At 39.5% G+C, this 26,629-nt stretch overlaps 1 protein-coding gene across 1 annotated transcript; it reads left to right on the forward strand.

The window, feature by feature from the left end:
- Positions 1–15,756: 15,756 nt before the first annotated feature.
- LOC135116440 (A disintegrin and metalloproteinase with thrombospondin motifs like) lies at positions 15,757–17,357 on the forward strand. The gene has a single exon (XM_064033900.1). It carries the CDS (start codon positions 15,786–15,788, stop codon positions 17,244–17,246), a length of 1,461 nt encoding a protein of 486 aa, XP_063889970.1. The 5' UTR covers positions 15,757–15,785; the 3' UTR covers positions 17,247–17,357.
- The last annotated feature ends 9,272 nt before the right edge of the window (positions 17,358–26,629 follow it).

Below are 26,629 nucleotides of genomic sequence, written 5' to 3' on the forward strand. Positions count from 1 at the left end.
ACCGCTTTGGACCGTTTATTGGGACTGGCATTTCAGTGGGCCTTTTTTTTTTTTTTATTGGGTTTTTGTTGCCTTTGGCCAGTGTCCCTCCTATATATATATATATATATATATATATATATATATATATATATATATATATATATATATATATATATATATATATATATACATAAAAAGCTGCTGTTTGCGTAGAGTTTCCTGGCTACCAAGGGCTATCATGGAGCACAGAGCAACCAATTGTTTATCCCTGCACCAGAGATCATTGCTAAATGGATGGGAGGAACGCGGCTTCATAGCAGGACTGAGATCCCACTCACCTTGGCATTTGCCATTGACGTTCATAGGTGTCTAGGCTTGTTAGCACGTAGTGTAGGGAGCCATTGTAACTGTAGATCAGAACCTTCTAGAAGCATAAGTGGAAATTTCCTATTCTAACGCCCACTGGGAGTAGTGTCTAATTACTGTTTCTTCTCCTAGTTTATTGGTAAATATTAAGATAGGAATAGCTATTATATGCAATAATAAAATAATAATTGATAATTGTAACTGTTAAACTATATGAACAGGGAATAACTAGATAGAATAACTCATATGTAAAATATGATCCAGTGAAACCTTATCACCTACGATGTCACGTGATCACAAGCGCCGCACCTTGAAGAATGCCGCATTGCCCCGGGCAGTTGGAAGGAGAGCTACGGTCTGGCCAGCAGGGATTGCGCGGTGCGCAGTGTGTGGCGTTACCATGTAGTTAGCCTTAGTAGCTTTGTATAAGATTACCCACTCTGTTGTCGGTTCTACTGTGATATCTGCCACTGTCGGTGTGCGTCAAGGCTCCCCAACATCGTGTTTATTATTCATAATATTTGTTAATGAATTTATTAGATTAATCAAACAAAACTGAAGTGGACGGCTACCTGGCTTGGCTACATTTACTTGTACTTATAGATGATACGGTATTCTTGGCCACTAATAGAGAAAACATGATTTATAAAATTAAGCTTTTAAATCAATTTTGTGCAACACATGGAATGAAAATAAACGAGAATAAAACTAATTTTTTTGTTATGATGATAAGGAAGCCATGCACGTGGATAATATGAGTGTGAGCGCGTGTGATTATTATATTTATTTAGATAGTCCTTTTACTGCCGATGAATCTACATCAGCTATTAAATTACACGCACAGAATAAGTTGTGTCAACCACTTAAGTTTGTATCATTCATAAATAAGAATAATGATATGCCTTTTTACGTTAAAAGCAAAGTTTTCCAAGCTGCTTTTATGTCCACTATTTGATACGGGTGTGAATCATAGTTAAATGGTGATATTAAGCCTATTAATAAAACAGTTGTTGGGAGTCAGAAAAACAACATGTAATGATTTGTGTTTATTGGAACTTGGGTACCCTTCGTTACGTTCGCTCATACTGTCTAAGCAGCGCAAATGTTTCAGTGGTATGTGGAGGGATAGGAAGGAGATGTTTGATGATTCTCTGTCTCATGCTATTCGAATCACCCGCGACAATAACACGTTAACTTCGAAGTACATTAGGGATCTGATAAGCAATGATATTAATGATATAGTGAACGCAAGAGAAGATCTTAAGTCAAAGACAATATCCTCCGAGTCTAATAGAGTAAAAATGTACAACACTGTAAATCCTGATTTGGCAGTACATCAGATATATAAGACTAAGTTGAAAATCAATGAAAGTGAACGAATATCATGGACAAGATTTCGAGTCAGGGCTCATTCCCTCGCTATTGAGGAAGGCCTCTGGAACAGACGAGGCCGAGGTCGTTTGGCAGTGGAAGAACGCCTGTGTTCCTGTGGCCAGATACAAACTGAACGACATGTAGTGCCAGAACTTTAAATATACGTCAGCGATACCACTTGTCAACCTTAGAAAACTTATTCATAGAGAGGACTGACGTTGCCACAGTCTGTACCATAGTTCATGAAATTCTTACCAGTTTTAATTAAGGTTTTATATTTAGTTTGAAAATGAACTTTGTTTTTTATTAGCTTTATTACTGTGTTTCAGAAGTTATTTTATGTTTTTAGACGTTTAATTTCTTTAAAAATTTATGTAGAGTGCGTTAATGTTTAGTGTTTTAACATGGAGCTTTTTCTAATTAGGTAGGTTTGTGCACACGTTTGTGTTAGTTTCTATATTATGTGGATCATTTTATGTTTTTAATGTATATTGTGCTGTGTAAAAAAAAAAAAAATTGTGGTCAATAAAAATATGAATATGAATATGAATGTGAATTCTGCCACGAACAGTTGCACTAAGACCACTCCTTGAGTCTTTCCTGCACGTGTGTACCTTGCGTGTATAAGGCAGGGAAATAAGTGCAAGTGACAGTGTATAAGTGACTTTATTTTGGTGACAAGAACAGTGACAGACTACATATTCTTGTGCTGAGATTCAGTTCTCTTTGGCTCAGTACTTAAGTGGTGTTGTATGTAAACTGTAAATATATGTATTAACTGTACAAAGGCTTTTCCTAATTACCTGGGTATCAAAAAGACAGTAATTTGCCTTTTACCGCTCGAAGGCTCTACCAATACGGTGTTAAATAAACAGTAATACTACGCCCTGCATCCTAACTAGCATTACATAAATGTTGATGCTAAAGAAAAGGATAACATACCAAAGGTATGGATTGATATCGGAAGCACGGAGCTTCCCCTCGGTCTCACTTTCGTGACACTGAGATAAAGTCTCTAAATGGCATCCTACTTGATCCAGCCGACAATACCAAGTCAGTGGCCACACCTCTTGAAAACTAACGAGTTCAACAGACATAAGAAAATGACAGGAAGTTGACAACCTACTCCAATTTTAACAAGCTTCCCCTTAGTACAAGTGTAATAACAACAATTAAGTTGGTTAAATAATTCAGTAGCTACTTGGGTATCGGGATATCCTTTATGGTCTAGTGGTCGCACTATCGGTAGGCGGTTTGGTGCATATCCAGAGTGTAAATCTTAAATTAAGGATACTATTTTCCTATAACCGCTTCATTTAATTTAACATACCAGTTTATGAAAACCTGTTGAGCTCGGACCGAGTAACAACCATTGTGTTTATCAGTATTCAGTAGTTTTATGTAGAGCTTTGGCAGGTAAAAATGTTGGTGGATCACCCTAAATTATATCTGCTCTCTATTTTATATATATATATATATATATATATATATATATATATATATATATATATATATATATATATATATATATATATATATATATATATTGTTACAACCACAATTTCCTGCCCTTTCGCAAAGCAGCTGCAATTAGACTAGCTTCCCCAAAGTCACCTCCTGCGTGACTGGATGCAGGGCTTAATATGGGTTACAAGGTTCACTTTTGACTCATGCATCCTTCTTACCATCGGTCATAACACCAGGCTACATGAATGAGGTCTACAGTGTGTTTTACCCACTCACAGACAAGGGAAATATTACAACCATTAACTCCCATAGCTGAGAAAGGATCGACAACGAAGTCTAAGGAAAGACAATTATAACGAGCAGCAACACATGAATGGTCGAGGTATAATACCCCGGGGGAATATCACCCTAGTAACGGGTCATCCACATCCAGCGAGGTATTATAACACTCTTCCTTCCTCCTTAAAGGGAAGAGAGATAAATCACACAAGGGAGTTCAAAAGTCCCGGACCCGGAATCGGTTCCGACGGTTCCGCTAGGCCTTGCTTGGAATCGGTTCTGAGTCTTGGAGCCGGTTCCGCCTTAATGGTTCTTCGTGAGTACTGATGGCTGATGCTTATGAGTTACAAATCACAAACAGTTATGTTGTGTTTAAAATATGTAATCATGAATATTATTTAGGAAGTTTTGCAAATGGTATCTACAAATAAACGAAATGGAGTGTAAAGGAATGATACATGAATAGCGTCCCTTCATCAAGTATTCAAAAAAATCGCATGAATGATATGAAAATATTTTTTTCGTGATGGCCAATAGTATGCACCGATTTAGTGTTACCATATGCGTAATAGTTTCTTAACACTGATTGGTAGATGTCCTGTGACGTCATGACAGGGTATAAATAGTAGTGAGCAGCTGGCAACTTGCTCATAAGAGCTAAAACTGCTTAAGAGAGAGGGAATCTGCGACCATCATGCTCATGAATAAATAAAGACTTTTTTTTTTTCAGATACTCAAAGTAACTTAATTGCACATTGTACTCCAACCCTCCCTGTCTCACATTATAACGTAATATTTTTACAGGCATCAAGTCTTTTTCGAAGGCAGCGTGCTGAAGATGTACATATCGCATCTGTACCTACTTTGCAGCGTCAGAGCATAGAGAACGGAGTTGTACATCTCACTTATTAAACCTAAATTTCTCATAAAACAATGGCATCCAAACGGAATAGAACAGCTCCAGTATGAACGTACATGGAACAGACGTCGTCTGATGTCGTTCTATGCTTGCTGAGTAAAGAAATGCTGAAGTACAATGGAAGTACATCGAACGTGATGAAACATCTGCGCACCTGACATCTCATTGAATATGCGGAGTTCAAGGAGGATGTAAATATGGAAATTGCTGCTAAACACCCCAGACCATCCACCTCTGCTCAACCAACACTGATCGAGGCCATCACTAGGGCTCAGCCCTATAAGAATGACTCGAATAAGAAGAAAGAACTTAACGCTCTGGTTGTCAGGATGATAGCGGAAGACTTACATCCACTATCTGTTGTTGAAGACAAGGGATTCAAGAGATTAGTAAATTGACTCAACCCCAGATATGACTTGCCAAGCCGTAGAGAGATAGGTAGAACTCTCTTACCTTCTATTTACAATAGAGAGGTAGAGAGTCCATCAAGACCTGGAGAAAGCTAAACGTATTATACGCCTTAACAACAGACATATTATGGACATCCCGGCAAGCAAAAGCATTCATCACAGTGACAGCTTATTACATATCGCCAGAGTGGGTCCTCAAGTCTGCTGTGCTTGATACTGTTCGTATGGTTAAGTCCCATACAGCAGATAATATTTGCAGAAAACATAAGACTTGTCTACAATAAATGGAACATTTTAGATAAAATTCACTCATATGTGACTGACAATGCTGCTAACATGACTGCAGCAATAAAACAAATGAATGTTTGCCATATCCCGTGCTTTGCACACACTTTGAATTTAGTTGTTCAGGACTCCATTAAGAACACTGAGGATGTCCAGACGCTAAAAGAAAAAACAGACTATTGTAATTTTTTTTTTTTTCATCACAGCGTGAAGGTTTCTGCTAAACTAATGGAAGTGCAAGAGTAGCACAAGCAGCCTTCAAAAAAAAAAAAATATATATATCAGGATGTAGAAACTAGATGGAATTCTACATACTACATGATGTAACGATATTTACAGCAACATGACTACGTGACATACACTCTCTGCTATCTGGAGAAAATTAATATGTGTCTGTCTAATGAGGAGCTTGTAATAATCTCTGCCAATATTCTAGATAGCGCTACACGCTAGTGGTAACCGTCTGAGCAGCGCGCTGGTGGCCCCAAGACTTGGTACAACGCGCTCTCTGCACGATTCCCCACGGAACCGATTCCGGAACCGGCTCCTCCTGATAACCGTCTGAGCAGCACGCTGGCGGCTCCAAGACTCTGGTACTCACCCCTCACGCTGGCGGCTCCAAGACTCTGGTACAGGCCCCGCGCGCTCTACATGATTCTCCGCGGAACCGGTTCCGGAACCGGTTCCGACGGATCCGCCAGCCCAAGGAATCGATTCCATGAATACCTAAGTTATCGTTTCCTGTCCACCATTATAAACTACACTCCTTGGCAGGCTACTATGGAGACTCCTATGCTACTTAGAGAGGCTGGGGCGTACGGTCGGTAATTTCTCACTCATTCCCTTTAAGCAACTGATCCGTCTAACCATAATCCTTTCCAGTCTCCGCCATATAACACTACTTGCGTTAGTAAGTACATCTCGTGTAATTTCAGGATAGTAAATGACTGTGGGAAAGCGCGCCAAAACGTTCTCCCACTCTGCTACCGTGGAAAGTACAAGAAACGGGGTGGAAGGGTGACATACATACATACATACAAGCATACCTGCTCGCTTGCTGCATCCCGCGTTGGCTTATATGAATAAAACACTTCTGACAATTCTCACGACTAAGCTATAGGGCCTAGGTGAATACTGATAATTTTATTTTCAAGGACAACTTCTCTGCTATTAACTGTGTGAGACTTAATCAATAGGGACAATTAGAAATAGGGTAAATTAATTTAGGAAAGACAGTCTATGGACGCAGGGATTGTTACGGTAATCTCAGGGCAGCGAGCGGCCACTGTTAATAATACGTTTGGCGTCTGTACACTCTCTCTCTCTCTCTCTCTCTCTCTCTCTCTCTCTCTCTCTCTCTCTCTCTCTCTCTCTCTCTCTCTCTCTTCCTTCATTCTTCCCCGCCTCGTGCTCTCACTTCTTTCGTTTGTGTTACATCGCTTTATCTCACTGCACGCAACAATATATATATATATATATATATATATATATATATATATATATATATATATATATATATATATATATATATATATATATATATATATTGTGGATGGGTGGAAATAGGTTGGTATGTTTTATGCAGAGACTGCAACGTGTAGGCCTGATGGCTTCTTAACAGCTTCACTTATTTTCTTACGCTCTTTTTAAGTTCTTGTGTGTGTGTGTGTGTGTGTGTGTGTGTGTGTGTGTGTGTGTGTGTGTGTGTGTGTGTGTGTGTGTGTGTGTGTGTGTGTGTGTGTGTGTGTGTGTGTGTGTGTGTAATGCTCAATTCTTCTTTTCTTTCTTCTTTTTCTTCTTCTTCCTTTGAGAGAGAGAGAGAGAGAGAGAGAGAGAGAGAGAGAGAGAGAGAGAGAGAGAGAGAGAGAGAGAGAGAGAGAGAGAGAGAGAGAGAGAGAGAGAGAAACTTTCAATATTATGCCAACTTTTCTGGATCAACTTTTGGATATTGCCACACCGGACTAAGACATGAATAGACTAATGTCTGGTTTATTGACTTTTAAGATTCATGTATTCAGCTTGAGAAAAAAATGACTATGCAAATTACTTTTTTTTTTTTTTTTACCTTTATCTGGAAATGTTGTTTTCTCTGTTGTTTCGCATCTCCATCAAGTACATGATTATACCAACAGCCTCTAACCAGTGCCATTGTTAAATGATTGTGACAGTCTACCTTAATATATTCTTAATCTCAAGAAGAGTCTTGCACTTGTGTTAGGTGGAAGTTCAGGACATACCGTTACCACTATTACTACTACTACTACTACTACTACTACTAGTACTGCTGCTGCTGCTGCTGCTGCTGCTGCTGTTCTTATTACTAGAACAAAAACAACAACTAATAATAATAACAATACTACTACTACTACTACTACTACTACTACTAATAATAATAATAATAATAGTAATAACAATAATAATAATATTATACTACTACTACTACTACTACTACTACTACTACTACTTTTACTACTACTACTATTACTACTACTACTACTACTACTACTACTACTACTACTACTACTACTAAAAAACAATTTATTGAAAAAAAGAAACTGAAGTGATCAAGAAGGTTGGACTGAGTAGGTAGATGAAGGAATTAAGTTTTTATTGCATTACATGACATAAAATTTCACTATCCCATTCAGAAAATACTGAAAGATTACATGGTAGGCCCCTCTATATTAACTGCTTATTTCCTTCTCAAATGAGCGTCTGACAAGTGCAGGATAGATTAATTAACATAAGAGTGAATAGGGTTAAAAATTTGATTATGAAAATAATTTATGAATAATAAAATAGGTGATAGGACAGATCCCTATGAAACATCATAGTTAATAGACTTATGAGAAGAACAGTGATCCACAGTAGCTGTAGAAAGGTTAGCAAGAAAATCTGAGATAAAGGTCCAGAGACATGAAAGGAGATCGCGTGACGGAAACTTAAAAATCAAAGATTTATGCAAGATTTTATCAAAAGCTCATGAATGATATATCTAAGGCAATAGCAAAGGTTTCACCAAAACTCTTAGAGAGGATTATCAAAATTCAGTTAGAAGGGATGCAAGATCATCAGTGAGACGTCCTTCACAAAATCCATACCGACGACCAGAAAGAAGATTGAAGATATTCTCAAAAACTCGGCAAACAGGTAATTATTTATTTATTTATTTACTTATCTATTTATTTATCTTTAAGAATGGAACTGTCACCCGTCTTGCAGGAGATGGCTGATGCCCTGAAGCAGTCCTCCATACCATTAAATAAACCCTATTTTAGAAATATCTTACAATATGTATATAATTTTATCCTAAACAATAAACTATCTAATCTACTACTTGTTAGTGAATATGTTTTTCATACTAACCTGTCAGTCTTAAAAGAAAAAAAAAAAAAGAGGTTGATGGTGTCACACAGCTTTAAAGTTGTCTAAGGCTTTGTTTAAATTGAGGTTTGCCTTATTTTGAATTCTGCCGAAGGCATAAGATAAGTATACTCAGCATGTCTACAGTCATCTGCATTATTTATTTATTTTATTCATTTATCTATTTATTTTTATTTCAGAGCAGCATGCCTACAAATCTGAAATATCTCTAATATTCCTATCCAAATTTTTTTTTTTTCAGGCATGGCAAATCAGGTGAGCTAGGGCCTGTAAGTCCTTAGCATGTTTTTTTTTTTTCTCGATTAACTCAATTAATTAAAAGGTTCTTTTATTGAGAGCATTGTTCTTTTCTCTTTAATAAGATTTCAAATTATTGCCTCTCCTTTGCACCCTCTTCCTCTTTCTCTTTGGTTCCCAAGGAGGAGGTTATGATATTACATTTCCGACCTTATGAGGAAACTTGACAGATGCTGAAAGGTTTGTTTGGAGGCCTAAAGAAAAATAAACAAAAAATCTGGAGAAGGATTGAAGATAATTACCTCTTCTTTAGGCGGTTTCTCATAGGTTTAGTTTCCAAATATACCATCATCATATTACGACTGACAGACAAATATTCATTACAATGGCTAGTAATATGAAATGTAATTTTCTATGCAGCAGAGCTATTCTAGGATCAAACACTTCATCTGAACTAAAGTCCATTACTGTATGTACATGTATCTGTACATTGTGTTATAAATAACGTTGAAATATTCATTTGTTTCTGAAGTTGTCCCAAGATCTCTTCAGCTTGTGCAGTGGCCTCAGCTGCGTGGTGAGTAACATCACACCCGGTAACTAATCTTTTCCCATTTCGTCATTTTCTTGCTGAGGGCGTAGTTTCCACTCTTCGCAGCAGTATTCTATGACTAGTGATAAATTTTGCCAGCGTCAGCTATTGCTCGTGAGTCACAGATGCAGATTTTTCTTCGTATACCATGTTAACATCACTCCACATGGTTTGTTGACTTTTTTCGACCCTCAGGCTTATGATACTGCTGTTTTGAGTGACGAGAGTTCCCACAGTTTAGGTAAGGGATGCAACGAGGTGGAGTAACGCCTAAACGAAAATATAATCGTGGAACCAGCACATCCTATCTATTCAGGTGCTTACCAACATGGGGAGCGTTTTGGTCCAGGAGCTTATCAGGGAAGATCTTGGAAAAAAAAGTTCATGTTTAAAAGTAGAGATGGCAGTTGTACAAAGAAAGCAAAAGTACGAAAGAATAATTGTTAGAGACATTTTTGGCTGGATTCCATTAGTCATAAAGTTACGAAAAGAACAAGTAAAGTTGCATAAAATACTGATGTAAGTTTTTCGACAGCTTGTGTGATAAAACTGCCATTATTTCCGGCAAAAATATCGATATATGCTATGTTTCGAGCACCAAAAAGAAGTTGGCGGAGAAAACTGTTAAAGGGCTCAACATAAATAAACAGTGGTTGATAGCTTGAAGGCTTACCACTCTACTTTTAAGTGATCAAGTGCGCGTGCAGCTCTATTTTTACTTGCATAAGATACGGCGCATTTACTCCCAGCCACGGCAACACACAGACTTCCCTGGACACCCCCTTAATAAAGGACACTAGTCTAACCTAGCATTACCTAACCAAACTCAATAACGTGTAACATTATCTAACCTAACTTAAAATAAACGAGGAGTTTCTCCCCTGCTGGACCTCTCCTTAAGCACACTAATCTAACTCCGCATTACCTAATCTAAATGACGAGTAGCATTACCTAACCTAATATAACCGGGCCTTCACCTCTGTTGGACTCCTTCCTCAAGGACACTAATCTAACCTAGTATTACCTGATCTCACTTAATGACTTGTAGAATTATCGAACCTAAATCAACATTACCTAACCTAATCTACATAGCATACCTACTGCTACTACTGTAGAATGGTGTCGACTGAAGTCTGTGTGTTGCTGTGCGTGGGAGTAAATGCAACATACGTCTGGCAGTAAAAATAGGGCTGCGCGCGCACTTGATCACTTGAAACTGATGGTCACTTGAACCTACTACACCGCTCTACACCGCTCCAGTTGAATCTCATGTATGTTGTAATTGTGCTGCCTTTGGGACACAGAACGCCTTTTGTTTAAATAATTCAAATATGTTTACAGTTTAGTGTATGGTTATATCGTGATGCTGTACACGAAATACTTGAAAAACGCGACTCTTACTGCCTTAACAAGCGCGATCTCGTTACGTGTTGTGCTGTCAGTGATCAACAAAAGGATTGTTCTTTATCATTTGTTTGTGTAACTTCGTACTTCACTTTCTAGAGATGCGTATATGACAGTGGTTATTCATTGGAAACATTTCCTGTAAGATTAAACTCCCATAAGAAGCCACAACCAAAATACTTATGGTTATGGTATCAGCGTAATGTAGTGGTTTCGAAACATTTCAGCTGTTTACCTAATTTGACATGCTGCAATAGATGTCACCCCTTTTCATAAAATGAAATAATGGGTAAATAATAAATACGAATACTGCATAACACAGTACATATTGCCTAGGTTTACCTCGGCTGATGCTTACTGAGAAACTGACAGCGTGAAATAAAGCAATGGTTCCCAACTTTTTCAAAGTTCATGCTTTTGAGAAATTTATGCGCCCTGACTTGGACGATTAATTAAAAAAAAAAAAAACATGAATATTTCACATTTCCTCTATTTTTAGTTCTGAAAGTATACAAATCTCTTAGGCCTCTATTTTAAACAGAAAATAGGTACTCAAACTTAAATAATTGATACATTGGTGCAAAATGTTTAGTAAGGCAAAATGCCACACCTCAAAGATGTGAAGCACGAATTGCGTCTAAGTATAATATATTAATATACAAAAATGAATAAATAAATAAATAAATAAATAAATAACACTTTAATCTCAATCTAAATTAAATTCTTACATGACAGATATTTTTTTTTCCTTAGAAAAATTATGTTCTTAGTGTGCGTTTTTACATATATACACTTCATGTTACATAACTCACAATTTCCTTCCCCAAATATCTTTTTTTTTTTTTCATACTGTGCACTCACATTGTTAGGGTATCTTATATCTTTTATTATAGTTTTGTATATACTATATTTTCTTTCTCTCTTTTTTCCTCTTTCCTCACGTACAGCGTGGGAACCAGGCTGAGGTCAACTGGGTTTGTCTATAAATATTAATCTCCTTTTTTCCTCCTCTCGTACATATACCGTGAGAACCACGCTGAGTTCAGCATCGTTCTCATGGCTCGGTATGGGAAACGAGTTATAGCCGTACATATCTATATATTACCCTAGTTACTGTGACACCTATATATGTATGTTATATCATAATATATTCTGTTTAGTACTATCATGTATTATATACTTTTCTGATATATGTTACAACAGTATTAGGAAGAGCCTATATATTAGTTAGATGACCACCATGATATGAAGCTAATCCTGGCACTGGGAGTGCCAGGGGGTGAAGCGGGCAGAGAGGTATCTCAGGAAGCAATAGAGTGTAAAAGCTCACAACGTGTTTTGACATAACACCCTGGCGGGACTCTTAGGGCCTTATCAACAGAGATTCTCAGAGTTCGTCTCAGCCTTCTGCTTAAACTTGTGCTTATCTCATAAGCGGTCTTAAAGGTGTGGTGAGACGAACTCTTAAGTCCCAGTGTGAAATAGTGAATGAGTAAAACAGTAAAATCTTATATTTCTCAATTTTGAATTAATAGTGCAATCTTATTACATTATTTGAATTAAATAAAAAAAATGTCATCAATTTTGTAAGGTTATGAGCGCATGAATTTGTGTTTATTAATAAGCAAATTAGATCCCGCGCAAGGCGCGTGTATTTTCTCTCCTTGAGCCCAATATTGTCCCGCCACTCCCACCTAGCAAAGGCTCCTTTCCTGCTCCCCTTCCTGCTCCTGCTTCACAGAAAGCTACAAGCTGATTACACATACACACCTTTCACTCAAAATCCAAAATTATCATGGCGACTCCTACACCAGCCTCGGAGTCCCCATCTGGGGAGAGGACCACAAATGTCCCCAGGTCGGACTGCTTTTTTGATATCGACCCTAAGTGTCTTGACTCCACCCTCATTTTTTTTTTTCATTAACTTATACAATATTCACGGTCTTAGATATAATTTTCAATCTGTTTCGACCCCTCTTCTACTAAACCTCATCTTCTTTTCCTCACTGAATCACAGGTGTCTGAGACAAGTGACAGCAGCCCCTTTTCTGTTTCCTCTTACTGCATTGCATCTCTTGCTATCCCCTACCGCTATTTTTATGCTAACTGCTCTTCTGATCTTGCTAATTGCATGCCTGCCCTCCTACCGCAGCCTCGCTGCACAAGACTTTCTTCTTTCTTTCACCCCTGTTCTGTTCACCTCTCTAATGCAAGAGTTAACTAATATTCTCAGTCATTCATCCCTTTCTCTGTTAAATTCTGGAATTCCCTGTTTGCTTCCGTATTTTCACTTTCCTATGAATTGAACTCCTTCAAGAGGGAGGTTTCAAGACACTTATCCTTCAATTTTTTACTATCACTTTGGACCCTATTCTGGGACTGGCGCCTCAGTGAGTTTTTTTTTTTTTTAATTGATTTTTGTTGCCTTTGGCCGGTGCCCCTCTTTAATTACTTTAGTTACTTTAATTACTAGCCTCAGTGCATCACTCCTTCCTGTGGGGCTCTCTAACACATCTCCCCCCAAATATGTCAAAAATAACACTCTTGCAGTTTTATTCTGTATATGTCTAACAGTTTAGAGTCACTCAGGTAATCGAGAACATCCTTACAGGTTGATAATTCTTGAGATGGAGGGCTCGGGTTTGATGGTCGGCGATCTTTGTTTGGTTAACTTAGTCTTAGCGTAACTCTTAAAGTTAAGCAGACTCCAGACCTGTCTTAAATTTAAGACTTAGACTAACTTGGGAAGTTAAACACAATTCTAAGCATAAGAGTTGGGCTGAGTCAAACCTAAGAATCTTTGTTAATACGACCCTTGATCCCTCACAGAAATAGTGATTGCAGGAGAGAGAAACCTGAGCAAAAGACACACATAGGTGAGTAACGTTATATCTGATTGTAACAACATTGGCCATGCCATGTACATGTTACATAACACAATTTCTTTTCCATAATACCTTTCCCTACTCTGTACTCTTATACATACTGGGCGTGTCATGTACCCCTCCATTTACCCCATTATTTTCGAGTACCTTTTGAAAATATTCATGCACCCAAGTTGTGTATCGCTGAAATAGAGACAGGCTCAGTCAGTGAGTGACACGTACTGCTCACGTCATGATCAGGGTGGTTGAATTACTTTGTCTTGAACCTTATTGTCAAATTACTTATGGCTTGCCACACACTTAGATACATTTTTTTAATAGTGTATTTTATTTTTCAAATGTTTATTATTATCCGCTTTAACTTTATTACTTATTATAATAGGTTTACTTTACAATTTTAAATACTAGTTCTAATGAACACTGAACATCCTTTCTGTCCTTTACTTATAATCTGAACTGGAAACTTCACATCTCATCTCTAGCTAAAACAGCTTCTATAAAGTTAGGTATTCTGAGACGTCTCCGCCAGTTTTTCTCACCCTTCCAGCTGCTAACTCTGTACAGGGGCCTTATCCGTCCGTGTATGGAGTATCCTTCACATGTCTGTGGGGTTCCACTCATACCGCTCTTCTAGACAGGGTGGAATCAAAAGCTTTTCGTCTCATTAACTCCTCTCCTCTAACTGACTGTCTTCAACCTCTATCTCATCGCCTCAATGTTGCATCTCTAGCTGTCTTGTACTGCTATTTTCATGCTAACTGCTCTTCTAATCTTGCTAAATGCATGCCTCCCCTCCTCCCGCGGCCTCGCTGCACAAGACTTTCTTCCTTTTCTCACCCCTATTGCAAGAGTTAACCAGTATTCTCAATCATTCATCCCTTTCTCTGGTAAACTCTGAAACTCCCTGCCTGCTTCTGTATTTCCACCTTCCTATGGCTTGAATTCCTTCAAGAGGGAGATTTCAAGACACTTATCCTTCAATTTTTGACTACCGCTTTGGACCCTTTTCTGGGACTGGCATCTCATTGGGCTTTTTTTTTTAATGGATTTTCGTTGCCCTTGGCCAGTTTTCCTCCTACAAAAAAAAAAAGTAAAGCAATATTAACTTGATTTCCGTTTTCTTCTTTTACTCTTCCATTACCCACTAAAAATGCTTATATTACCCACAGAGAATGATTTACCCCTAGTTTGGGAACAGCTGGCTTAATCGTTAGATCTTGTAGCCCTCGATTTGTCTGTTAATAAAAACTTCATGCCTCTCTGTGGTGATTCTCTTGGTCCCGTTGCTGTGGTCTCTGGACGAGTGACGCACGCACCCTAACATCACTTGGCTGTCTGTCTGTTTTACCTTAAATACCAGACAAGGGGAGAAAACGCGGTTCCAAAGGTACTTGGGAAAGGAGTGGGATGGTAATTCGTCCTTCCTGCTTGATCATAAAACTATTCTTGTGTCGGTGGCTCTCTAGAGGCCAACAAATTTGCAATGCAGAGTTTATGAAGAATGCAGTCGATGTATTGCATGTTGTTTGTGTTCCCCCCTCCCCCTCCCTCCCTCTCTCTCTCTCTCTCTCTCTCTCTCTCTCTCTCTCTCTCTCTCTCTCTCTCTCTCTCTCTCTCTCTCTCTCTCTCTCTCTCTCTCTCTCTCTCTCTCTCTTAGAGTAAAGTGTTCAGGTTTCCTGAGTAATTTTCAAATACACGAACTGTAGCATTGGGGCTTTCAGTTGATGATGATTGAGTGAGGAGTTTATTTATTTATTTTTAAGCCGCTCCTATCAGTATAAATCAATTGGATGAAAGAGAAGTTGGATTTGACAAGTGTGCGCCCCGATGGTGTCGAAATGAAAGGTGCATTCACACTCTGTTTAAACTGTCATTACTCTTTGTCCCCTAATGCTTGGGTTCTGTGTGTATGCGCATCAATGTATACATATGCGTCCATCGCGTCACCGTCATCATGTCATTAACCGCTCACCTGCATCTCCTTTTGACTTGTGTGGCCGTCATTACTGAACTTCCACTCACGCCCCTCAAAGGCTCTCAATAGTCAACCCTTTCAAGGCTTGGTGTCGAGTGAAAGACTAGTGAAACAAAGATTGCCTCCCAAACTGTGATTCTACTAACACCATCTGCATAAATGAATGGAGGCGACTCGCTATAAAAAGACTGCGTGACTGAGCGATGCCATTCCACCCTAGACAGTCATGAAGACCTCGCCAGTTCTTCTACTGTTGTGCGTGTGGGCTGCCCACGCCCACGCTTCAGCACTAGGGGCGCAGTCCCTCGAAAGATCTTCTGCTTTTCTTCGTCTGGGAATTGCTCGCTCCTCGGGTGCACCTCTAAAGCTCCGGGTGGAAGCGTTCAGCCAACGCCACTCTCTCCGCCTGCAGCCAGCCGCCGCACCCTTCGCCAAGACGTTCAAGCTACAGATCACATCCAGGGATGAGCAAGGACGCGTCATCATTAAAGATATCGCCCACGACAAGGATGATGACGCTACGGATTTGTACGAAGACCCTGAAGCCGGCAGCGTGGTGCGGCTGAACGCTGCTGGGATAGAAGGATTCATTTCCCCTTCCCTCGCTCTCAACACTGCTGCTGACGGGCGATACGAGGCCGTGCGTCAGAACTATGTGGCTGAACCAGCACATCACACCAGCGACTACCTAGAGGTACCTAAGGAAGCACGCAACCAGTACCAGTCCACCGCCACCGGCCGGGTCGCGACATCCGCCACTGTTGAAATGTACATCGTCGTGGACAGCACCCTGACGGCCAAGCTGGGCTCCAATACGAATGTGAAGAATTACCTAGGGGTGTTTTGGAACGCTGTCAACCTGAGGTTCGCCACCATGACCGACCCTAAGATTAATCTGGTCCTGGCTGGCGCCCTCATCGTCCGCGACTCTTCTGACGAGACCTACATCAATGACAACATTCTCACTCAAAACTACATCAACGGCGATAACACTCTGACTTCACTGAGCAAATGGGCGTTCAACCAAAGGGACTCACTGCCTTCCCACGACATGGTGTACCTCATGACCGGCAAGGACATGGCCAGCGTGGAAAACGGCTCGATACAGAAGAACCTGGCAGGCATCGCTTGGCTGAGCGCTGCCTGCGTTGTTGTTCCGAGTCAAAAGCTATCTTACAACACAGCAATGGGCGAAGACTCCGCTCTGTACACAGGCGTGATGACCGCCGCCCACGAGGTGGCACACAACTTGGGTGCTCCACACGATGGCTCTGGAAGCGCCACGTCCTGCTCCTGGGATCAAGGCTACATCATGAGCTACGTGCAGGGCAACCCCAACAAACTGTTCTTTTCTCCGTGCTCCAAGAGTCTGATGAAAGAGTACATCTCAAGGAACGGTGCCGCTTGCCTGCACACCGACACGGCCACCTCGCAGATAACCTTGTCGTCCACGCTGCCCGGGGAGAAGGTGAGCTTGGACCAGCAGTGCCAGGCAGCCACGAAGGAGAGCGGCGCCTACGCTTCCATGTCTGTCACTGAGGACTCGCTCTGCGTCCAGCTGGTGTGTCAGTGGAAGAAACAGGAAGGAATGTACATATACACGTACACCCAAAGCACAGGACGACCTGCTGCAGAAGGTTCTCTGTGCAAGAGTGGCGGAAAATGCAAAGATGGATCCTGTCAGTAAGACGCCGACTTTGTCGCTACTGACTGGCTGATCTGAATGTGGTCAAAATGCACCTTTCATTACGTTAGGCTGGTCAGCTGACGCAATAAAGTATTAATCTATCGCAGTAAACATTGTCTACTTTTCTTTCCAAACTGTAGTGGCGTTCGTGCCAAGTTACCTCGTCCCAGGAAACCTCGAAGGGAAGTCAAGGACGCGCTGCAGTGCTGGCAACGGCGCCGGTGGCAACGGAGTCCAGAGTGATGCTGCCATTTATACATTTCTAAGCAAAAACTAGAGAGGGAGAGAGAGAGAGAGAGAGAGAGAGAGAGAGAGAGAGAGAGAGAGAGAGAGAGAGAGAGAGAGAGAGAAACCTTTGTTAAATATTCCTTACTGGAGCATGTATTGTATTAGGCAATATTTTGTCCTTATATACAAACATGTGGGTATTAAGAAAGGTCCTCGGGCAGCGGCAGCGGGTGATACTTGGAATACCATTCATGAGGCGTACAATTTCTTCTTGTAGAACAGTTGTTCCTAAGCTTTTTCAAATTGTAACTCAATTTAGCTGCTACATCAAACGTGTTACGCCTCTCACAAAATGTTGTAAATACACATGTTTAATACTGGACACGTCGCGATCAGGGTTGCTGAGTGACTGTGCCTTGAAGCATATATGTCAAAATATGTTCTTTTGGCTTGTCACACACTTAAATATTTCTTTTTTTACTAATACTGTATAGTAGTTTTAAATATTAATTGCTATCGGTTCATTTAATTAATTAGAACAGGATTACCCTGGAAGTTTACATATGAAAACTAAGTTAACTTTAATCCCAATTCCAGGCACCACAATGTTTTCTTGATTTCCAAAATTCTTCATTTTTTTCTTCTGTCACATCTCCATTACCCCGGTAAAATTACTGTATTACCCCTCGGGGTAATTTATCCCCAGTCTGGGAACCACTAGTGTAATGTATCAGACTGGCAGACACACAAGTGGCACCACAGTATGGGGACTTCATTAGGCCAAATTAAAAGGGCTAGTGACGATGCAAGAGGCAGCGGTGCGGACCAAGGTGTTTCATTACGACGAGGCGAAGCACGAGAGAGAGAGAGCCACTGTCTCGTCTGAAGAGATAAAAGGACTCAGGTGCTGGGGAGACTTAAGGCAAGACAAATGAAATGAAACATTAAAGTCAAAAGGAAAACCAGAAGGATTATAACCACTATGATTTTTTTTTTCTTTCTATTAGAGGCGGTAGTGTTAACGCAGTTTTCTAATGATGATGATGTTGATAATGATGATGACGATAATGATAACAATAAAATTATAAGCAAGAATAAAAAAAAAGAAAATGCATAAAATTTACGTCAAAATTTATGTCGTGATCTTAGAATGTAATAGAAATAAACCATACTTACAATATAACCATAAATGAATTCCACTAATTGCTAAATACACACACAAAGTAGACACTCAACAGAAAGATTGCATGTCTAAGAAACCAATAAGGTCTGCGATGCTCGTAAGTTTTCAGACTGCTCATGCAAAATATCTATTCAACTGGGTAAAAAAGGATTACTATAACTTGATATTCTACAATATAATTACCTAAACTGTCTTCAGGAGGGTGATATTTTATAATTTTCTAATAAAAGATGTCTTGGGTCATGCTCAGTAATAGCTTTCATATTTAATATCAAGAAGTAGAAAGAAGTTGTGGACGTGAGTTTTCCATAATCGTTTAGTATTTTACAGAATTTACTATCTGCTTCAAGATGGCAATTCTCTTACCAGCTCGTATCACTAAACAATTGAAGAAATTTTATTGCTGCTGAATATGATGACCTGACAGTGTATTGCAAATGGGGTGTTCCCTATGGTTTGGAAAAAACTGACAGATTCACCAGCTGACTAACTTTTAAACATAAAAAGCGGTCAGCTGAAAAAAAAAAAATCGTTTCGTTATTTGTGTGTTATCAAAGCAACAGGTAAAATACAACTCACATTTTCAACTATCATCATCAAGTAAACTACAAGAAATGTGGCAAAACGAGTTAAATACAACGTACATTATCTCGGGTTTTGGAATGCATCATCTGCTTGGAACGTATACTATTTCTTTTCCTATTTACGACCTTACTTTAGCCATTTAAGTTATACAGTATATATATATATATATATATATATATATATATATATATATATATATATATATATATATATATATATATATATATATATATATATATATATATTGATGCCAAATCTTAGCGGGACAATGGTGAAGATTGTCATCGTGTCATCGTTTCCATAGATTCTCCCAACGTCTTTGAGTTGCCGCGTGTTTTTTTTTTGTTTTTTTTGTATGTAGGAGGAAACACCGCCCAAGTGCAGGAAAAAAAAAAAAAAAACACTGAGGTACCGGTCCTCGAACAGAGCCGAAAGCGTTAGTAAAAAATACAGATAAGTGTCTTAAACCTCCCTCTTGAAAGAGTTTTAGCCATACGAAGGTCAAAATACAGAAGCAGGCAAGGAGTTCCGTAGTTTATCAGAGAAAGAGATGAATAACTGAGAATACTTGTTAACTCTTGCATTAGAGAGGTGGACAAAATAGGGACGAGAGAAAGAAGAAAATCTTGTGCAGCGAGGCCACGGGAGGAGGGGAGGCATGCAGCTAGCAAGATCAGAATAGCAGTTAGCATGGAAATAGCGGTAGAAGATAACAAAAGATGCATCACTGCGGCGATAAGAAAGAGGCTGAAAACAGTCCGTTAGAGGAGAGTTAATAAGACGAAAATCTTTTGATTCCATCCTTTCTAAAAGAGCTGTATAAATAGAATCCTCATACATGTGAAGCATACTCCATACATGAAGAAATAAGGGCCTCGTACAGAATTAGCAAGGGGTGGGGGATGAAAAAAACTAGCCGACATGATTAAGAACGCCTAACTTCATATAAGCTCTCTTAGATAGAGATGAGATGTGAAGTTTCCAGTATACATTATAAGAAAAGGACAGACCGAGGATGTTCAGTGTAGAAGAGGGAGAGCTGATGTCATTGAAGAGGAGATAGTTATCTGTAAGGTTGTGTGGTGTTGGCAGATGGAGGAATTGAATTTTTGAGGCACTGAACAATACTAAATTTGCTGTACCCCAGTAAGAAATTTTAGAGAGATCAGAAGTCAGGCACTCTGTGGCTTCCCTGCATGAACTGTTTACTTTCTGAAGGGTTGGGGTTTTACGACAAGACGAAGATCATTGATGAATAATAGGAAGAGAGTGGGTGACAGGACTGAACCATGAAAACACCACTATTAACAGATTTAGGTGAAGAACAGTGACCGTCTACCACAGCAGGAATATAACAGCCAGAAAGAAAACTTGAGATAAAGTTACAGAGAAAAGGATAAAAGCTGTAGGAGGATTGTTTGAAAATCGAAGCTTTGTACCAGAGTCTATCAAAAGATGTCTAAGGCAACAACAAAAGTTTCACCAAAATCTCTAAAAGAGTATGACCAAGACTCAGTAAGGAAAGCCAGGAGATCACCAGTGGAATGGCCATGACGGATCCCATACTGGCAATCAGATAGTAGGGTGTGAAGTGATATATATTAAAGAATCTTCCTGTTGAGGATAGATTCAAAAACTTTATATAGGCAGAAAATTAAAGCAATAGGACGATACTCTGAGGAATTAGGATAGTCATCCTTTTTACGAACAAGCAGAATGTAGGCAATGTTCTATCAAGAAGAAAGGAGTTGAAAAAGTTCGGCTAGGCAAGGAGCAAGCACGCAGGCACAGTTTCGGAGAACAAGAGGAGGGACTCCATGAGATTCAAAAAGCCTTCCGAAGGTTTAGGCTAGTGAGGGCAGTGGAAAACATCAATGCGAAGGATTATAATATGTAGCATGAAGTAGAGGCAGAAAAAATACCCTGAATCATCCAAGATAGAATTTTTAGCAAAGGTTTGAGAGAAGAGTTCAGCTTTAGAAATAAATGAGATGACAGTTGTCATCAGGTTGAAATAAAGGAAAGATGAAGAATCAAAAAGTTATTGGAGATGTTTTTATCTAGGTGCCAGAAGTCACGAGGGAGTTAGATCTTGAAAAGTTTTGAGACTGTCTATTAATGAAGTTTTCGGATAGTTGGAGAACAGACTCATGTTTCCGGGGAGAAATATAAAGCGCATGAGATTCAGGTGACGAAAGGGTCAAGTACATTTTGTGGGCCAACTCTCTATCATGTATAGCACGAGAACGGGCTGTATTAAACCAAGGTTTGGAAGGTATAGGTTGAGAGAAAGAGTGAGGAATATCCGCCTCCATGCCGGACACTATCACTTCTGTTATGCGCTCAGCACACAGAAACGGCTCTCTGACACGGAAGCAGTATTCATTCCAAGGAAAGTCAGTATAATACCTCCTCAGGTCCCCCCAACTAGCAGAGGAATAACGCCACTGGCACCTCCGCTTCGGGGATCCTGGAGGGATTGGAGCGATAGGACAAGATAGATATATGAGATTGTGATCGGAGGAGCTTAACGGAGAAGACGGGATAACATCATAAGTAGGAAAAGGTCTAGAATGTTGGCCGTATCTCCAAGACGGTCAGAAATACGAGTAGAGTGTTGCAGCAGCTGCTCGAGATCGTGGAGGATAGGAAAGATAAAGGCTAATTCACCAGAATTGTCAGTGAAGGGAGAGGAAAGCCAAAGCTGGTGGTGAATAATGAAGTTTCCAAGAATGCAGACTTCCGCAAAAGGGAAGAGTCAGAATGTGCTCCACTTTGGAAGTTAAGCACTCAAAGAATTTCTTATAGTCAGAGGAGTTAGGTGAGAGGAATGCAACACAGATAAATTTAGTTTGAGAGTGACTCTATAGTCGTGGCTAGATGGTAGTAAACTCTGAAAATTCAAAAGTGTGGGCACAAGAACAGATTGCCTACATAGACGCAACATCTAGCTTTGGATTGAAAATGAGGATAGAGAAAATAGGAGGAAACAGGAAAGGGACTACTGTCACTTACCTTAGACCACTGTGCTTCAGTGAGGAAAAGAAGATGAGGTTTAGTATAGGAGAGGTGGTGTTCTACAGATTGAAAATTAGATCTAAGACCGCGAATGTTACAAAAGTTATGATGAAAAGTTGATAGAGGTGTCAAGACACTAAGAATCGATACTAGAAGAGCAGTCTGACCCGGGGGACATATGGTCCCCTCTCCAGATGAAGACTCCGGGGCTGGAGTAGGAGTCGCCATAATAAATTTTAATTTTGTGTGAAAGGTTTGTATAAATAGATGCATGTATTTTTATGTAAAGGAAGGGAGTTGTCTTTAGAGGGCAGGCTGTGACTGCCCCCTTGTGTTGTGAGACACCAAGGGAAACGTTCAGTGAGGTCACAGCTGGGATTAATTTAATGATAAGTTCACAGTACCCCTTGATCCAGTGCTTTAGACCTCACTGAGAGTAATATTGTTTCGGCAGGTATCTACTGCATCCTTCCTAATTCTCCTTCTAATCCTCCCATCGTCACTCCCATCGTCCCTGAATTGTCGCTTTCTTCTTTAGAAATACAACACATCCTTCCATATCTTAATTCTTCTTTTCTGATATGTTCGTGTAAACAACCACAGCACATGTATAGAATGGAGTTTAACAGCAACACTACAAACACATATCTCCCGCCTCGAGTTTGCTAGGTGTTTTGGTGAAATCGGCATGTTTGATATCAGCCAGTCCTATCGTCTTCGCACGGTTTCGGCCGTCACATTATACTGGCAGCACTTGCTTGACTCTTTTGGGAAATTTGCCAGATAAAACATTAGGACCTGTAGAAACCAAGGATTTTTTTTCAAATCAAATATGTAGTAGTAAACTAGAAATAAAGCCTAGTTGCGAGTATTTAGCTTATAATAACTATTCTGTAGAGTGTACATTACCAGATCTCGTTGATACTGATCTCGTAGATACTGTTAGCATAATCACTTAGGATCAATGTTTTGCAGCATTTAAGTACAATGCATCAAGATGTATCACGAGAGACGGATTTAGAATGTGCTTCTCCAGAGAACTGTGGGAGTGTTGACCGACCCCTACTTTAAAACAGTCGGCGATCACCTGCAACTCAGCCAATAGCGAATACCCCAATCTATCACCATTTCTTTAGTTTTTTTTTTTTTAATATTCAACTCATACTAATTGTTACTGTACTAATGTTCATTTTTCGAGATATCTCCTCATTATCTTATGTCATCACCATTGCACAGATCCGAAAAGGACTGTATCAAATGAATTGTTGAACAATTCACAGTTCTTAGCCAAATTACACAGTGAAAAATATAAGTGGCAACACATCGCTGCTCAACATGTGCGTTTGTAATAATGATACCTTCTATGCACCCTGAACTTTAACATACGTAGTGGTCTGCAAGGGATAAAATCGTTCATCCATAAGTCAGGATAGATTCCATTATGATTCGACTCGTACTTTTACCATCTTATCAGTATTCTCTCTCTCTCTCTCTCTCTCTCTCTCTCTCTCTCTCTCTCTCTCTCTCTCTCTCTCTCTCTCTCTCTCTCTCTCTCATCCGACAAAGATGCTCCTTCTTAATCTCGCTTTCTTGCATTCCTCATGAGGCCTGAAACTACAGCCTTGCTTCACTCAGCACATCAATCTCATATTTTTTTTTAGTGCTTCTTATATGTCTATCATTCAGTTTCCCTTTCTTATAATTATAATTTCCTTATAATATGTCACTCAGACTTCTACTTCTTAATTTATCTTTTTTTTTTAATCAGAGAGAAAAATCAGATGGGATTTAAATCTTAATAAAGAACAAGCAATCTCTCTCTCTCTCTCTCTCTCTCTCTCTCTCTCTCTCTCTCTCTCTCTCTCTCTCTCTAGCACCTCACCAGTCGCTACAAAGGCTATCTACCTCATATCGACTTCTACTATCTTCACACAAAATTATCTTGACTTTTCATTGAACTTACCCTCCTCCTCCTCCTCCTCCTCTTCCTGCTCCTCCTCCTCCACCTCGTCCTTCTCCTTCTCCTTCCCCCATCTCTTTATTTTTTCTCTACTTGCTCAGCTTACCAATGATTTATTGCCAGTAGAGAGAGAGAGAGAATATATATATATATATATATATATATATATATATATATATATATATATATATATATATATATATATATATATATATATATATATATATATATATATATATATATATATATATATATATATATATATATATATATATATATAACGCGTTAATCACCCCTCGCAGAACTTACGATACTTGAGGCAAGAAATTCAAGATGGAAATAAGCGACAGTAGAGCCAAAGAAAATAGTTTAACTGTCAGATAATGTTTCTCTGTAATCAATTACAAGTTACAAAGACCTTACTTTACGCTACAGAATAGTTATGTAGCCCCCACCCTCCAAAAAAATAATGAATAAATAAACACCAATTCTCTCGCCTTTTATTCTTACAGTGTTCTGAAAACTAATAAAAGACGACCATACCAGTGAAAGGACTTTAAACGCAACACCGTTACATAACAGCCAACATATTTCTCTAGTACAAATGAGAGAAGGTTTTCATTAGTTTCAAACAGCGGAGCGACAACAAAGAGCGATATATTACCGGAGCCATCCATATAATCGGCGCTGAGTAATTACGTTGGTATCACGGTTCACTTGACGCCAATCGCTGTTTAAGGCTTTTTGTTATTTTTTAAGCTAATAATTTCTCATATGTGGGCATCACGTAAGTTAATTCACGCTGATGGACATTTATACTCGATCTAATTATCTCCTCATGGCGGCAAATTTGTAGGTCAGCAACATTATTAGCAAATTCTTCCTTTGGACGTTATTTGGATTTCTGCGCTTAGCTTATAGTGTTCTTCGGCTGACGTACCAAGGATGGATACGTCGTGTGATGTGAAACGAATATAGAGTAATAGCCGATGTATAATCTATATAAACAAATACCGGAGAAGCACTCTCTCTCTCTCTCTCTCTCTCTCTCTCTCTCTCTCTCTCTCTCTCTCTCTCTCTCTCTCTCTCTCTCCTCAATGCTAGAAATGTTTCATCTTTCGTCGTTAACGTACAAATACCAAAATCTACCTTCTTTTACAAATGTTTCTCAATAATTCGACTATCGTGAACTCTTCAGCAAATATCACTTGACGCCTCAAAATACCCATCGAAATGTTTACTTCGAGAGTTTAATCAGAAAAAAAAGGAAAAAAGGAAAAAGGCCGGATGGAAGAGAGTTAAGGAAAGGTTCTTTCTTATATATATATATATATATATATATATATATATATATATATATATATATATATATATATATATATATATATATATATATATATATATATATATATAATTTCAACCGCATGTCGTACCTTCTCTTTATTTTTCAAAATCTTAGACGGCCGTTACTGCCTAGAAAGAGCACACACATCACTTGCCTCTTGCCGCGACGGCGGAAACTTTATTTGCTTCAGAAAAATATAGCAGCGAACAGCTACTGGTGAGACAACCAACAAACCATACGTCTCTCCCCTTCTCTATTTCTTTCCTTCCCAACCCACTGCTTCGCCGCCTGGCATCATCTGGCAAGACGTAGGAAGCCAGCATAGTTGTGTGTGTCGCCAACTGATAAAGGGTGTTGGACAAGTGGAGCTGAGAGTCTCTCTCTCTCTCTCTCTCTCTCTCTCTCTCTCTCTCTCTCTCTCTCTCTCTCTCTCTCTCTCTCACTCTGTTCAGGCTTCACTCCAAACAGAATTATGCTTATGGAGTTCCATACCTTATCTGGTAAACTCATTATTCAGCTCACAATGGACCAGTTTGCTCTCCACGTGACAAGAACGAGCATGACGTAGTGCCATTGATATAATTGTGAAGGGGGATTATTGAGCAATAGAAGTAGCTATAAGCACGAGTACGAGTGTACGAGTGAGTGTACATGTCGAGTTTGCACAGTGAGAGGTGACTGACCGTCCTGTGTGTTCGTGGACACTCTTTCGTTTCGTAGTAGTTTTTTGTGTCATCTGTTAGTGTCCTGTTTTGTCTGAAATGCTATTGTGGGCTGAGGCAGTTCAGCGGCAGAGACCTAAGTAATTACCCGCATAGTAAACTTTACTCCCTCCTCAGGTCCTGACAAGGCCTGTCGCCCAGCTGAGGCCAGATCCACGAAACGGTTGCTACTTACCAAACTGCGATCAGCGCCCATTAGCAGCCTCGGGCCACCATATGGTATCCACAAACACGTAGGAGGTTGTTGTTGCCATGGTAGCAAAGTTGTTAACCTTGGTGTAAGTTAACATCACCGGCGAAAACTCTTATATAAATGTTTATGTGCACAAAATAACTTTTTTT

The sequence above is a fragment of the Scylla paramamosain genome, chromosome 31 (genome assembly GCF_035594125.1).
Source record: "Scylla paramamosain isolate STU-SP2022 chromosome 31, ASM3559412v1, whole genome shotgun sequence".
Lineage (NCBI taxonomy): Eukaryota > Metazoa > Arthropoda > Malacostraca > Decapoda > Portunidae > Scylla > Scylla paramamosain.

Excerpts from the sequence above, each read along its gene's own strand:
- LOC135116440 (XM_064033900.1), top strand. The coding sequence starts at position 15,786 with ATGAAGACCTCGCCAGTTCTTCTACTGTTGTGCGTGTGGGCTGCCCAC.